At 35.7% G+C, this 13,168-nt stretch overlaps 1 protein-coding gene and 1 long non-coding RNA gene across 2 annotated transcripts; both read left to right on the forward strand.

Moving 5' to 3' along the window:
• The first annotated feature begins 1,999 nt into the window (after nucleotides 1-1,999).
• LOC111895389 (uncharacterized) lies at nucleotides 2,000-4,668 on the forward strand. The gene is made up of 3 exons (XR_002851551.3): nucleotides 2,000-2,711; nucleotides 3,180-3,278; nucleotides 4,486-4,668. It is a non-coding gene; the product is annotated as an uncharacterized LOC111895389 (long non-coding RNA).
• Nucleotides 4,669-10,174: 5,506 nt separating this feature from the next.
• On the forward strand, nucleotides 10,175-12,756 carry LOC128133874 (uncharacterized). Its single transcript, XM_052771388.1, has 2 exons — nucleotides 10,175-12,390; nucleotides 12,477-12,756. Exons 1-2 carry the CDS (start codon nucleotides 12,009-12,011, stop codon nucleotides 12,500-12,502), a joined length of 408 nt encoding a protein of 135 aa, XP_052627348.1. The 5' UTR covers nucleotides 10,175-12,008; the 3' UTR covers nucleotides 12,503-12,756.
• The last annotated feature ends 412 nt before the right edge of the window (nucleotides 12,757-13,168 follow it).

A 13,168-nucleotide genomic window follows, 5' to 3' on the forward strand; every position in this document is an offset into this window, starting at 1 on the left:
TTATTCAACCCTCATTACATGTGACGTGACGTATTCACCTAACGGCTAACTCCCATCACTTAGAGTCCTATAAGCACAAAGCAAGCAGCATTCGGACACAGGAAACTACTCAAGCAAATCTATTCTCATAATGAGAAACTGTACTAGCATACAATGCTAAGCTCATACTATCAGGCATAACCTAAACAGGCTATCCTACTACTATCTACTCAATACTAGCATGCAGTTCTCATAAAGCTAAAACGCATAAAGCAGTCACATAAGGCATCATCCTAGATCCTTAGTCCTATACTAGCATGCTGTCCTACCGAGACTAAAGCTGAAACTAAAACTGAAACTGAAACTGATACTGATAATCATAACATAACTTGTATGGGTAATTTGGGAGTACTTACTTGAGCTCTGCTGATTGCACGCATCACACACCTTATTCTTTTCAAAGTCATTTTCTCTTTTCAAACTTCTTTTTTAAAAAAATGATTATACTTTTGAGAATTTTCATACCAAGTCCTTAGTTTGAGTTCAGACACACCCGAGAGTATGTCCGAATCCCTCAAACCAAGGCTCTGATACCAACTTGTAACATCCCAAAAATACAGCCCAAAATTTTCATTTTTAAATACGCCATTATAAAACCAACAATGTAATAAAACATCTGTAATATCATGTCATGTCAAAACCAAAGTAGACATAATCAAACGTGTTATCATTAAACAATATCAGAGTGTAATCCCAAAGATCTCGTGTGTGGAAAACCATAGTGTGATGCGCTGCGATCAAGCCGACTCCTTCCCTTTGAAAATGAAGTACCTGAAACCAAAACTGAAAACCGTAAGCACGAAGCTTAGTGAGTTCCCCCATCATATCACATACCATACAATCACATATCATACATACTGCCGGGCAATTCTGGGGTGCCCAACCTACCCGGTACGACCATTCTAGGGTGCCGACCTACCCGTGTCAAGCCGTTATGGGGTGCTGACTACCCATGTCAAACCATTCTGGGGTGCTGACTACCCATCGGTCCTAACAACCAATCCTCGAGGGCTATTTCACCCCCTACTGCTACTATCACATATATCATAAAATGTCATATTATCAGACATATCTGGGGTGTCCAATCTACCCTTCTGTGACATCCCAGAATTTAGGGCTGAATCTATAAACGGTCAGATCACCGCGAACCTTTTTTATATTGACCGGTTGAATTTTAATGCATATTTTAGCAGAATTATAACGTCATTCCAAATAAAATAAGATATGAAATGGTATCTTATCTCAAATTATGGAAAATGCCAAACGAAACGTAAAGCACAAACTGTAACTTTGGTTAACGACTGAAAAACTGAAATTTTGTATCAAGTGCCTGTGAACAAAGAAAATATTCTAGGCTCGTAGTACAGATTTTCCTGATCGCGGATATATAAAGAACTTCCAAAACGGAGTTCGTATGCAAAAGATACGACCATTTTAAGAAATCAAACCAGTATAACACTGACATTATCTGATTTCATAAACCGTATCGATCATTTGATGCACTTGCACACCTCAGATATAAATTTTGAGAGTGTTTTTGGACACAGACTATGGTCTAATAATTTATTTGCTACTCGAAGTAATTTTAGATTGAAATAGTCAAAAAAAAAAAATCAAAAGTTTCAAACCAATTAGACGTGAAACTTTAAACATAAATTCTTGGAGTTCCACAATTAAAAAAATTTATCTGTTCAAGTTTTTAGAATCCTTCAATTAAAATCTATCAATTGGTAGTATCATAAAAATTTCCCGAGGTCGGGAATTGGACACGCGAATCGAAAACCCATTTTTAAGGCTAAATGAAATGTTATGCACTGAAATAAATTAAAAAAAAAAAAAAAAACATTTTTATGGATGCCTTAAGCTTACGTCTCTCTCTTTCTCTCTCCATATCTCTCCCTCCTTCACTTATTTGGACTCTTATGAAAGTCAACATAGATATAGTTAGGAAATGTCCACAGAGACTTTACTAAGTGATCAAAATTTTCATACTTTAATGGTGAAAGAAAAAAACAAAGAAACCCAGCAATTGTCGATAACTCCTCTCAACCTAATTCAAACTTCATATTTTCCTCTATGTATTGGGAAGGGTACTGTACATAACCATAAGCTGACCAAGGCAAAAAAATACCCAAACAATTCCATCCTATCTCTTGTTCTTTTTTCTGTTTGCAACACTCAAGAACACCTCCGGTGGAAGTGTTGTTTCTCATTTTCCGGCAAAGCAAGGAGTCACACCAACATCTTCGTTTCCCATTTCTTATGTGTTGACCGAAGCAAACGAACCACCCACTGCCGCCTTTTGTAACCACCGGAAAACCACCATCCTAAAATTATCGGGCATACATACAGCCAAGTACCCTCAAAACATCACCACCCACTGCCTCTATCGTTTTATTGGAGCTTCTCCACCGATAACCACTCGAAATCGCCACCCACCACCCATTTCCGGTGAAGAAATCACCCAACAGCTCCCTCCTCTGTAGTTCTGCTGTTTCTATTCACCACCACCCCCTCCCTTACCTCCGCTCTCCGTATCCGTCAAGCATAAGCCAGGACGAAGCAGCAGAAGGTCGCTAGATCAACCCCCTGCCGCTCAACGCCGCCAATATCCACTATCATCGGACTTGTTGCTGCCGACGCCAACCACTCACGACCACCGCCTACCCTCTGTAAGCCCTTTTGCCATCACCATCATTCGTGTTTTAGCCCTTACGAACAACCGAGGCCATGAGACCCAGCAGATGGGTCTCGTTTCCCTTGATTCGACTGTGAATCACGTACAAGAACGTGGAAGACGAACTGTGCAAACATTGATACAGTTTATTTCGATCTAGCCCTAAACTATGTTGCTTTTACGAACCTAGTCCCTCCTTGTGAAATAAATCACATTCAAGTCAAACTGTCATATAATATAGACAAGATTAACCCCTCCTTTCGAAAACCTTACCAAGATGAGTCCGAAATTTGCAACTTAGGCTGTGAATGTACAATTTTAGTCCCTGCCTTGGAAAAATATTACAAGAACAGTCCATCGTTGAATAATTTTAACAAAATAAATCCGTAGAATTTATTTACTTTATCAAAGACCACCCTATACTTAATAATTAATACCAAAACTACCCTTTTTGGTTTATTAGGTAATACAAATAGACCCGGTCATTCGGTTTAAGGGCATAAAACGTCACGGAACGACATTCACGACAAATTCACTCTCGAGCCTCGTTCACGCTTCAAGGGTGAGTGTTACGACCCCTTTTTATGTTTTATTATTTTGGGGGGAATACATGTGAAATATACATAAATATATCTTCCAATTATGAAATGTGTTTATAAAAATGCTAAATATATATCGGTTATGGAATACGCATATAAAAAAATATATCTAGTTTTAATACTTATTATTGTCAAAATAATGTATTATATACTGATTTCTTTACAATATACATGTGTTTAAGAATATTTAATCATGTGCATAATTTATTTTGCTTACATCGAGCATGTACAAACATATTTATTAATTATATATGTATAAATTATAACAATTATATCTTGGAAATCATTCATCCATGTGAAGAAACATTTTATCTATTTAAGCGAGTGACATACATTTTTACGGATTTAACGAAATTATTCAGCTTTTATAGTGAAACTTTACCGTATAACCTAGTTAATGGCTTCTATAGTGAGACAGTATTCATTACCTAGGTTTAACCACTTAGTATTCCCATTTAACTATAACTGTTAATCCTCGGAGCGAGATACGTATGTATAGATCTATACGGGTTGACACCCCTACCTGCGGTTGCTAGCTACAACCTCGACTGATCAATCGAAGCGGGTGAATATTTATCTTTGGTATAACTACGATGTCTAATGAAGCGTTGTGCAGGGATTATAATTGGTCACATAGCTCGGTTATAGGACTCACTATAGGCATTAACTAGACTCTTTAACTAGAAACCACGGATCCGGTTTCTCTGTTTATCAAGCATTTTAAGTATGGAATTACTTATGGTATAACTCTTTATCAAGCATTTTAAGTATGGATTTACTTATGGTTTAACTCTTTATCGAGCATTTTAAGTATGGACTTACTTATGGTATAACTCTTTATCAAGCATTTTAAGTATGGATTTACTTATGGTTTAACTCTTTATCAAGCATTTTAAATATGGATTTACTTATGGTTTAACTCTTTATCAAGCATTTAAAGTATGGGTTTACCTATGTTTTATCACTTTATCAAACATTTTAAGTATGGATTTACTTATGATTCATCTCTTTAACAAATATTTCAAGTATAGATATATTTGTGATTTAACTCTTTATCAAACAACAAAAGAAATACTTTCTAGACTTATAAAGTATCATTACTGTGGTTAGCAGAAAACCTGTAACTCTCACCAACCTTTGTGTTGACCCTCAAATCACATGTATTCTCAGGAGATCGGTGAACCAGCCTTTAACAGAAGATTTGTTCATGGATTTTCAGGCAATCTAGTCTCATTTAGTTTTTGTTATGTCGGCCTAATTGTTATCGCGGATTTATGAACAAATTAATATATGTATGAACCTTGTATTCGAACTTTAAACTTGAATGTAACCGCTATGTTGTTATTGTTGTAACTTGTGATGTATATTCAATTTGCTTGGGATCCATGAACTAAGTCGCACAGCCCGGCGTATTTCGCCGCCTCGGCCGGGGGTGTGACACCTTCGGTCCTAACGACCGAACTTCGGGACTATTCCCCTCCTACTACCACTACCACGTCTAACATATCATGCCAACATATAAACATATCATCACATACTGTCAGACATATCTGGGGTGTCTGACCTACCCTTCGGTCCTAACAACCGAACTCTACTACTATCACATATACATATCATACCAGCATATAACATATCAGGTAGTAGCAAACCTAGATGATATCACAAAGACAATCATCTAACATACAACTCCTACTGGTGGGCCGGCATTGTGGCCGTAGACCCACCGTTGCTGGAAGGTAACTCACCTCACACTGCTGAAGTCCTGCAGAAAAAACCATAGTTGCTGGATCGCAGATTCCCGATCTGTTAATATCAAAATATCACCCAATTAATAATTGGGTTCCAACTCATATCCATAATCCCATACTTGGGGTAAAAGACTACTTTACCCCTATCTTAGCTTGACTCAAGCCCAGGGCCCAAACCAAGGCCCAAAAGTCTAATAATGAACCAAGGCCCAACTATTGCCTTTCTATGGCCCAATTTTCCAAATTGGGCCCAAACTCCTTATGTGGGCCTTACCCTAAGTCCATTAGATTATTCTAGTCCATTTGTTTGCTCTTGGATGGTCCATTATTATCCCAATCACCAAAGCCCAATAGGAAGGCCCAACTCAATGTCCAAGTGAAATTAGGGTTTCACATAAAATGACAATTAGGGTTTTCTCACTTAACCCATTAAGGACTTAATACATTAAATCCATCAATCTACTAGGTAAATCATATCGTATTATAAATTTGGGCATTTAAATCCATGAAACTTATTAGTACGTCTAATTCTTATTAAATTAATTACCTTTTAATTAATGCGACCGAACTATATTCATGTCTATATTTGCAGCCCATTAGATAAAACGAACGCCCATAAATTAATTAATTTTAGACCCACTTACTAATTAACAAGGCTTTACCTTATATTATATTTATCTTGAACTTAACCAAACGTCACTTAGCCCAAAATATACTAATTGAATCCATATGATATTAGCCCAAATGAATTAAAGCCCAGAAATAAAAGGAATGCAAATTACTTTTCAATTCAGGCCCAAGGAAATACCTACACGCTGGGTGACAAAGCTACATGCGTCATCCGCCGCCTCCGATGATTCCTTCTCCGGCAGCCAAGTTCCACTTTCGGCGATAGAAGTCAGCCAAAAAATGGACATTCACCTCCGTCATTGATGTTATCTCTGAACCGGTCTCTTATTCCATGAACATTTACCTGCCCTCTCACCATTTCTTTATTGTCTCACTCCACAGCATAAGGCCGTCGGCAACACACTCACACACACACACACACACTGCATCGCCAAAGGAGATGAAGCTCCTATGTCTCCATCTTGACCTCTTCTCCTTTAAAATCCTTTCACAACCAATCTACACGCCATGATATCAGCTGGAAGATCATCAGGGTACAATGGAGTCGGATTCTTTAAAAAAACTTTCTGATAACACAAACCCAAAACAAAGATGGGTCCAACATCGGTTTAGAACAGGAAGAAGAATTGATGGACTACGCTTACATTTTCTTTCCAGCTAGTTAACAGGGAAATTAGAAAGATGCTTACACCTACTACTTACCCCCTTCACCCACTATGATGCCTGAGGAATAGATCTGGCGAACATGTCCGGTCAACACTTTTCCCCTCTCTCCTCCCGTTTCTCTTTCTCTCTCAGCATCGCACCTAAGTACACACTCATACAGTACACACTCTCACTCCCCTTCTTCACGCTAGAATGGTTGCTTCAAATATACTCGATCGGATGCAGGGCATACAACAAGAAACAGGAGACAATTCCTTCCCTCACGCTATGTCGCTATCAGAGGGGACAAAATACCAAGATATTCATAGATGGCATAAATGGTCCCTGAGGTTAGGCATGATGACTAGTTTTTCCTCTAGACTTGATTCCTTCTTCAAAAGAAGTTTCCAAGAATTACTCTTTGGACCCTTGACTAAAACATATTCCATTTATTGAAATTAATAAATCCCACTTATTTATTTGTTTAATTACTTGACTAATAAATAGTAATAATCTTTTAGATACCTTTAACGATTAAAATAATCATGATTCTATATATATAATAATCTTTTAAAATGTTTAAACCGAGAACAGGGTGTTACAAGAACACTTGAAATCGGCTAGCCCTTCTCTATCTTACATTAGTGTCCGATTTTGGTCAAGAATAAGATGCATATATAGTTAGGGTTACACCATGTAAACCCTAATTGACATGGCCTTCATTTCCATGTTCCATGGGTACAAAAACACCATGCAGTATCTATGAAGTATCATATGTGTTTTAGCCCAACTAGATAATCCATGGAGCAATAGCCCACTATATAAGTACGGATGATTTACACAATCAACCCATATATTTAATTAGTCTTCTTTTGATCACTTAATTAATCCTAGATTAATTCTTGATCAATACTAATTAAATAATCTTATTATTCTTATTATTAATATACTAGAACTTATAATATATTAATAACCATAAGTGTCTTATTTTTCTCATTTTAGTCTATCCAAGTGCATGATGCCATGCAACCCAAATGGACCATGTCAGGTCGGGTCAAGTCTTACCAATTATAGTTATGGACTTAGACATTAATCCAACATATACATCATCCACAAAACCAGAGCATCAAAAACTTCAAAAATATTTCCAGAAAACACATATAGGTGTACCATTCATATCCTAACCATAATTAAAGAAACAAGAATATAAAGCATGACATAAACCATAAGTGATGCTTCTAAGTCCACTCTCACAAAGGCTTACTACCTAAACCTAAAAGACATGGAAACAACATATATCAGACAACAAGTTTGGTGAGTTATAAAACAATATATCACACATAAAACAATTTCTTATTCTATTACTTGTCACATCTAACCAGTTACATAAGTGACTATGTCGATCACATAAAGTGGCCTCACATCATCACTCTTACCGGTATATAATAACCGTACTCTAACATTTCAACAAATTCCATACAAAATATAAACAATATTCTTTATTTGGATCTCTTTTGAATCTATATGACCACTCATAGGTCCATTCACTTATCTAGCTTATCTTTCTTATTCTTATCTTTTACTCAATGAAATACATGTTCATATATTATCATAATCTAACATTTTATTCGTATAATTTCATTCGAGCATGCTATAGATATATCAACATTTCATCAAAACATATTAATATCTGGAAAGAACTTTATCTATTATCATTTATCCATGCATTCATGCTTTAAAATTATTTATAACTCACCTCTTTGAAGCGAATAACAACCTACTCCTAAAACTTCTTCAAGTCTTCTTTTGGAGAACTTCACTCCTCCTTGGCCACAACCTATATCATTTCTATACTAAGACCATTTTACATATGTCTTGAGAAATTAGTAGCTTAATAGAAATTCCAGCTGAAATCTCGTACTTTAGTTAAAGCATTGTGTAACACCTGTATCCGCAGGTATAATTCTCTAAGGTTAAATTGGTATGTTGTTGCATTTTTATGTCCTACGATGAGCATAGGATAGTCCCCTACGCTGAGTGTAGGTGGAAGATGTCATGTGGGGGATTAGTTGTTGGATTAGGTGTCTAAGCCCATAACTATAATTGGTATGTACTTGACCCGAGAGTAGCATGGTCCATTCGGGTTGCATATCCCCAGGACAATTTGATAAGATGGATACTTGAGTAAGAGGTTATTATGATTTATTAATATATTATAAGTTCTAATATATTAATATGAAATCATATGATTTAATTAATATTGATCAATAATTAATTTGGAAATAATTCGGTGATCAAAAGAGACTAATTAAATATACAAGGGCTGATTGTGTAAATCAATGATACATATAAGTTGGGCTAATAATCCATGGTGGATTATTAGTGGTGGGCTAAGCTTATGTAAGTTCCATAAGGTGTTAATCCATTACAAGCTCAAGTGTCGGAATTAGGGTTACACATGACTCTTGGATTCCTACACTATAAATATGTAACCCCTTAGCCTAAAATGGTTGAACAAGTTGCACAAGTTTTGCATAAGTGATCTTGGAGATCATAGAGCCGATTTTGGGTGATAGTATTTCCTCTCTCAAGTTATCCTTTGTCCTAGGTGTGTTGTGAACCGTTTGAGGTACAACATTTGGAGCACTAAGTTCTTAAAGGGCAAATACAACAAGTTCTACAAGCTACATAAAGAGGTAGACTCCTAACTAGTATTTTATGTTGTTTATGTCAATTGCATGCTAGTTGTTGACTTAATGATTTGGAAACAATATTGCATGTATAATTAGAGAAAACATAGATCCAAAGCATTTAAGGTTGTATGTGCTCCATAGGATGTTGTAGTATATAAAACCCTTCAGTGATATCAGAGCCTATGATTATTTTCTATTATATTTGATGCATTGCTTAAGATTCAAAGCTGGAAAAATTGTTTTTCTGCATTCTGACTGATGAACTCGCTGAGTCCACTGGGTGACTCGACGAGTCCACTCAGAAATGGACCAACTCGATGAGTCTAGTTCATGTACTCGCCGAGTTGGTGCTCCAGTGTGCATAATTTCGAGTTTTAGCCAGAAATTGGATTAGGATCATTACCCGAAACTATTTTTTGAACCATGAAATCTGTTTTTCATAAGGTAATGATCATGCTTGTCCAATTTAAAGATAATTGTCATAATTTCAAGATTTGTATTAGTTTATATGATTAGGCTAATTTCTTGAAGATTGATGATATAAATTATCTTGTACTTATGAGTTTAATTAGATCATGAATAAATTATTTGATAATTTTTGTTAGTTAAAAAAATATGATCTAATTGCCTTAATGAAATCCATAACTTGTCCTCAAGTTATGGAAAATGAAAAGATTTTCTTTTAAAAGGTTATTAACACTCATAGGTTATGGAAAATGAATGGTCTCTTTTTGAGAGTCGTTTTAAATGGTTATAAAGTCTTCCATAACTTGTCCTCAAGTTTTGGAACTTGAAAAGTTTTTCATAAAAACCACATTAAACTCATAAGTTATGGAAACCAAAATTTTTGACAAGTTTCAAAACTTGCCCTCAAGTTTCGGAATCTGTAAAGTCTCACCTTTGAATACTTTAATTCCAAACACTAGAGTTTTAAAAGTTAAAATTCAACCCTTATACTTTATAATATTATAGGTTTAATATATATATATATATATATATATATATATATATATATATATACATATGTATATATATATATATATATATATATATATATATATATATATATATATATAAGAATAAGTCAGTCTTACCGTTAGTAGGCCTCATTCACGAAGTTGGTCTATAAGGGGGGGGGGGGTATAAGGTTACTGCCTATAAAATGGTGTTTTAATGGGTGTCCACTCTCACCCACCGCTTCCTTGACTGGTGGAAGGTCGTTAGCCAAATGGGTAGGATAGGTCATTAATTCTCATTAAAAGTATAATGAAAATACCAAGAGACTAAACACTTATAAATTCCCAATCTTAGTTATTTAGGAGAAATGTGAATTTGGTGCTAACCAATGAAATTGCACTTTGCACCTTGTTAAGTCGTTAGTGGAGCATGTGTGGTTAACTAGCACACTAATTTGGGACTAACAGTGCATGACAAAGGGTAGCTTGATGCTAATCATAGATCAATGGAGTGTGTGTGGTTAACCGACACATTGACTAGGTGATTTGTAACATTAGGTGTAGCAAGCTATTTTGCATGGTTATTCACACCTTGTTTGTGATCCTCGACATCCCAGTCACAAACCTAAAGGGCACATTCGAGATTTAAACATGCCATTGAAAAGTTCAATGAATCTCAAAGGATCTAGTAATTTCAATCCATTTAAAACCTAAGATCAATTTCATTTTTCGTGGTGGAAATTGGTAAATCGTCAGTTACCTACATTCAAATATTTTGCAATTCGATTATGGCATCCCTCTTCCAAATTGTAAAATTTTATGTTGGGTCCTAGCCTTAATATTTCATTTGGGTGTTATATTAAGGACTTAAATCAACTAACTTGAATTCCTCCCTTGTAGGTGTCTAGTTCAGACAACTATGGTCTTCCCAAATCTTTTGGAATAAGCTTTCCTCGTGAAGATGATGTTCCACGGTTGGATCGTGGAAGTGGAAATCATACTTCACTTCCTCCACCTCCTCCAATTATTCTCCCTAACCCACAAGCTCGAGGACTTAAAAAGTTCAAGGTCACTCAAGCCCTACTTGCAATTAAACATCAAGATGGAAGACCTGTGTGTACTCATGTCTTGGAGATGAAGTCACATATTGACAAACTGAGAGTATTGGGTGCCGTTGTCTCAAGGAAGTTGGCTGGTTACTGGGTTCTTCATGATGGGTTTTGAGCATTCTAACACTTCCTAAGTGTACATGCAACCTTAATAACCTTGGATCTATGTTTGTCTAATTATCATGCAAAGTTGAATTCCAAGGTTATATTCCTATCTAGCATACATGGGGAACAATTTTAACTTGAATCATAGATAGAATAACTTACCTTGTTGTTGCTTGTGTTCCTTGAAACCTTGTGAGCCTAGCACCCCAAGTGTGATGCCTCAAATGCTTCACACAACACCAAATGCTCTTGGAAAGACTCTTGAGATAACACACACTTCTCAAAATCGGCCAAGCCCTCTAGTTTCTTTTTTCTAGCCAATTTTGGTGGAGAATGGGATCCTTATATAGTGTTGACACATCTAGGGTTACACCATGTAAACCCTAATGTGTCATGACTCTTCATTTCCATGACCCATGGGTTTGTAACTCCCATGGAGCATCCATGGAGCATCCTATGGGTAGAACCCAACTTGATAATCCATGGAGCCTCTTAGCCCACTATACAAGATATGAATGATTTACATAATCAACCCATATATTTAATTAGTTATCCTTTGATCACTTAATTAATTCCAAATTAATTCTTTGATCAACTAATTAAATAATATTATTAATATATTAGAACTTATAATATATTAATAATCTCCAAGTGTTATTTCTCTCATTTAGTCTATCCAATTGCATGGTGCCATGCAACCCAAATGGACCATGCCGGGTCGGGTCAAGTACAAGCCCGAAATAGTTATGGACTTAGACACCTTATCCAACACTTCAATCACTTCCTGAGTCATATAGTGAGTTCATTATGGACTATTATGTGACAAACCACGACATGAACCTTATTGAACTTACCTATTTGCTTGTTGCTGCTGAATCATCAATTATTTGGATCACTGGAAAAACAAATTTAATTGGAAGATATACTTCTCAAACTTCCATGGACATTGACAATGGTAAAATTGTAAGTCCAGAAAAGATTTCTCTTCCCAATGGAAAGGGATCGACCATAGTCAACCCGGTTGACCAAATGGTAAAGAGAAAGGCTAAGTTTATGATTGTCTCACGTGCCAATGCAAAAGAAGCCATTTGTTTCTACTGCCATTTGAAGGGACATTGGAAGCGAAACTGCCCTGACTACCTGAAAGATTTGAAAGAAGGTAGAATCAATAAGTTTGACTCTACTTTAGGTAAATCTACTGGCTAACTCTATTAAGTTCCTAACTATTGATTCTTAATACATGATGTGACAAGATTGCATTTTGATGTTTTGTAGGATCATGCAAAAGGAAGGAAGCTTAAAGGAAGACTATGTTGAATCTGGTCGCGAAGATGGATTTCAATCGCATGGTTCAATGATCGGATTTTTGAGCTGCTGCTTAATAGTTATGATAGATTGCTTAGAAATATGTAGTAACATAGTTTTCATTTGTAATTGCATTGTAAGGAATTGTTTTTCCACATTTTATAAATAAATAAAAATTTGTTTTTATCTTATTATATCTCCTTGCAATGGCATTTGTGAAAATTGATGTTTCTATGTTTCTATGTGAGCAATATGGATTTGATTTTTTTCGTTTGTGCTAGTGTCTAGAAATTGGAAAATAAGGAAAGATTCTCATCACCCAAGTTTTAGTTGGATAGAAACTTGGAATCATGCAACTTGTATTGTGTGATGAATAAGAACCTTCATCTTTAGGAAATTAAGACTAATTCCTTGTTCATATGTATATGTGAGTCAAGTGAAAGACTAGGGGATCGGGTACACTGCATGTGCGTTGGTCAAGTCCACCACAAAGAACAATAAGACTATTTGTCATGATTTACTAAAGTTTATTAAATATGATTATGCTTACAATTTTAAGTATAATTTTGAACATTAGAAAAGTTTCAATGTATAGCAGAACGAATGAGAAGAATCAAATTAGGCAAAAAGATAAAAGCTTCTCCAATATGAAAAGATAGGAG

Source organism: Lactuca sativa, chromosome 4 (genome assembly GCF_002870075.4).
Source record: "Lactuca sativa cultivar Salinas chromosome 4, Lsat_Salinas_v11, whole genome shotgun sequence".
Classification (NCBI taxonomy): domain Eukaryota; kingdom Viridiplantae; phylum Streptophyta; class Magnoliopsida; order Asterales; family Asteraceae; genus Lactuca; species Lactuca sativa.

Bases quoted from the DNA above. Each gene is read 5' to 3' on its own strand.
- LOC128133874 (XM_052771388.1), top strand. From the start codon at position 12,009: ATGGACTATTATGTGACAAACCACGACATGAACCTTATTGAACTTACC. The intron at 12,391-12,476 runs GTAAATCTACTG...GATGTTTTGTAG, and splicing joins TAAGTTTGACTCTACTTTAG to GATCATGCAAAAGGAAGGAA.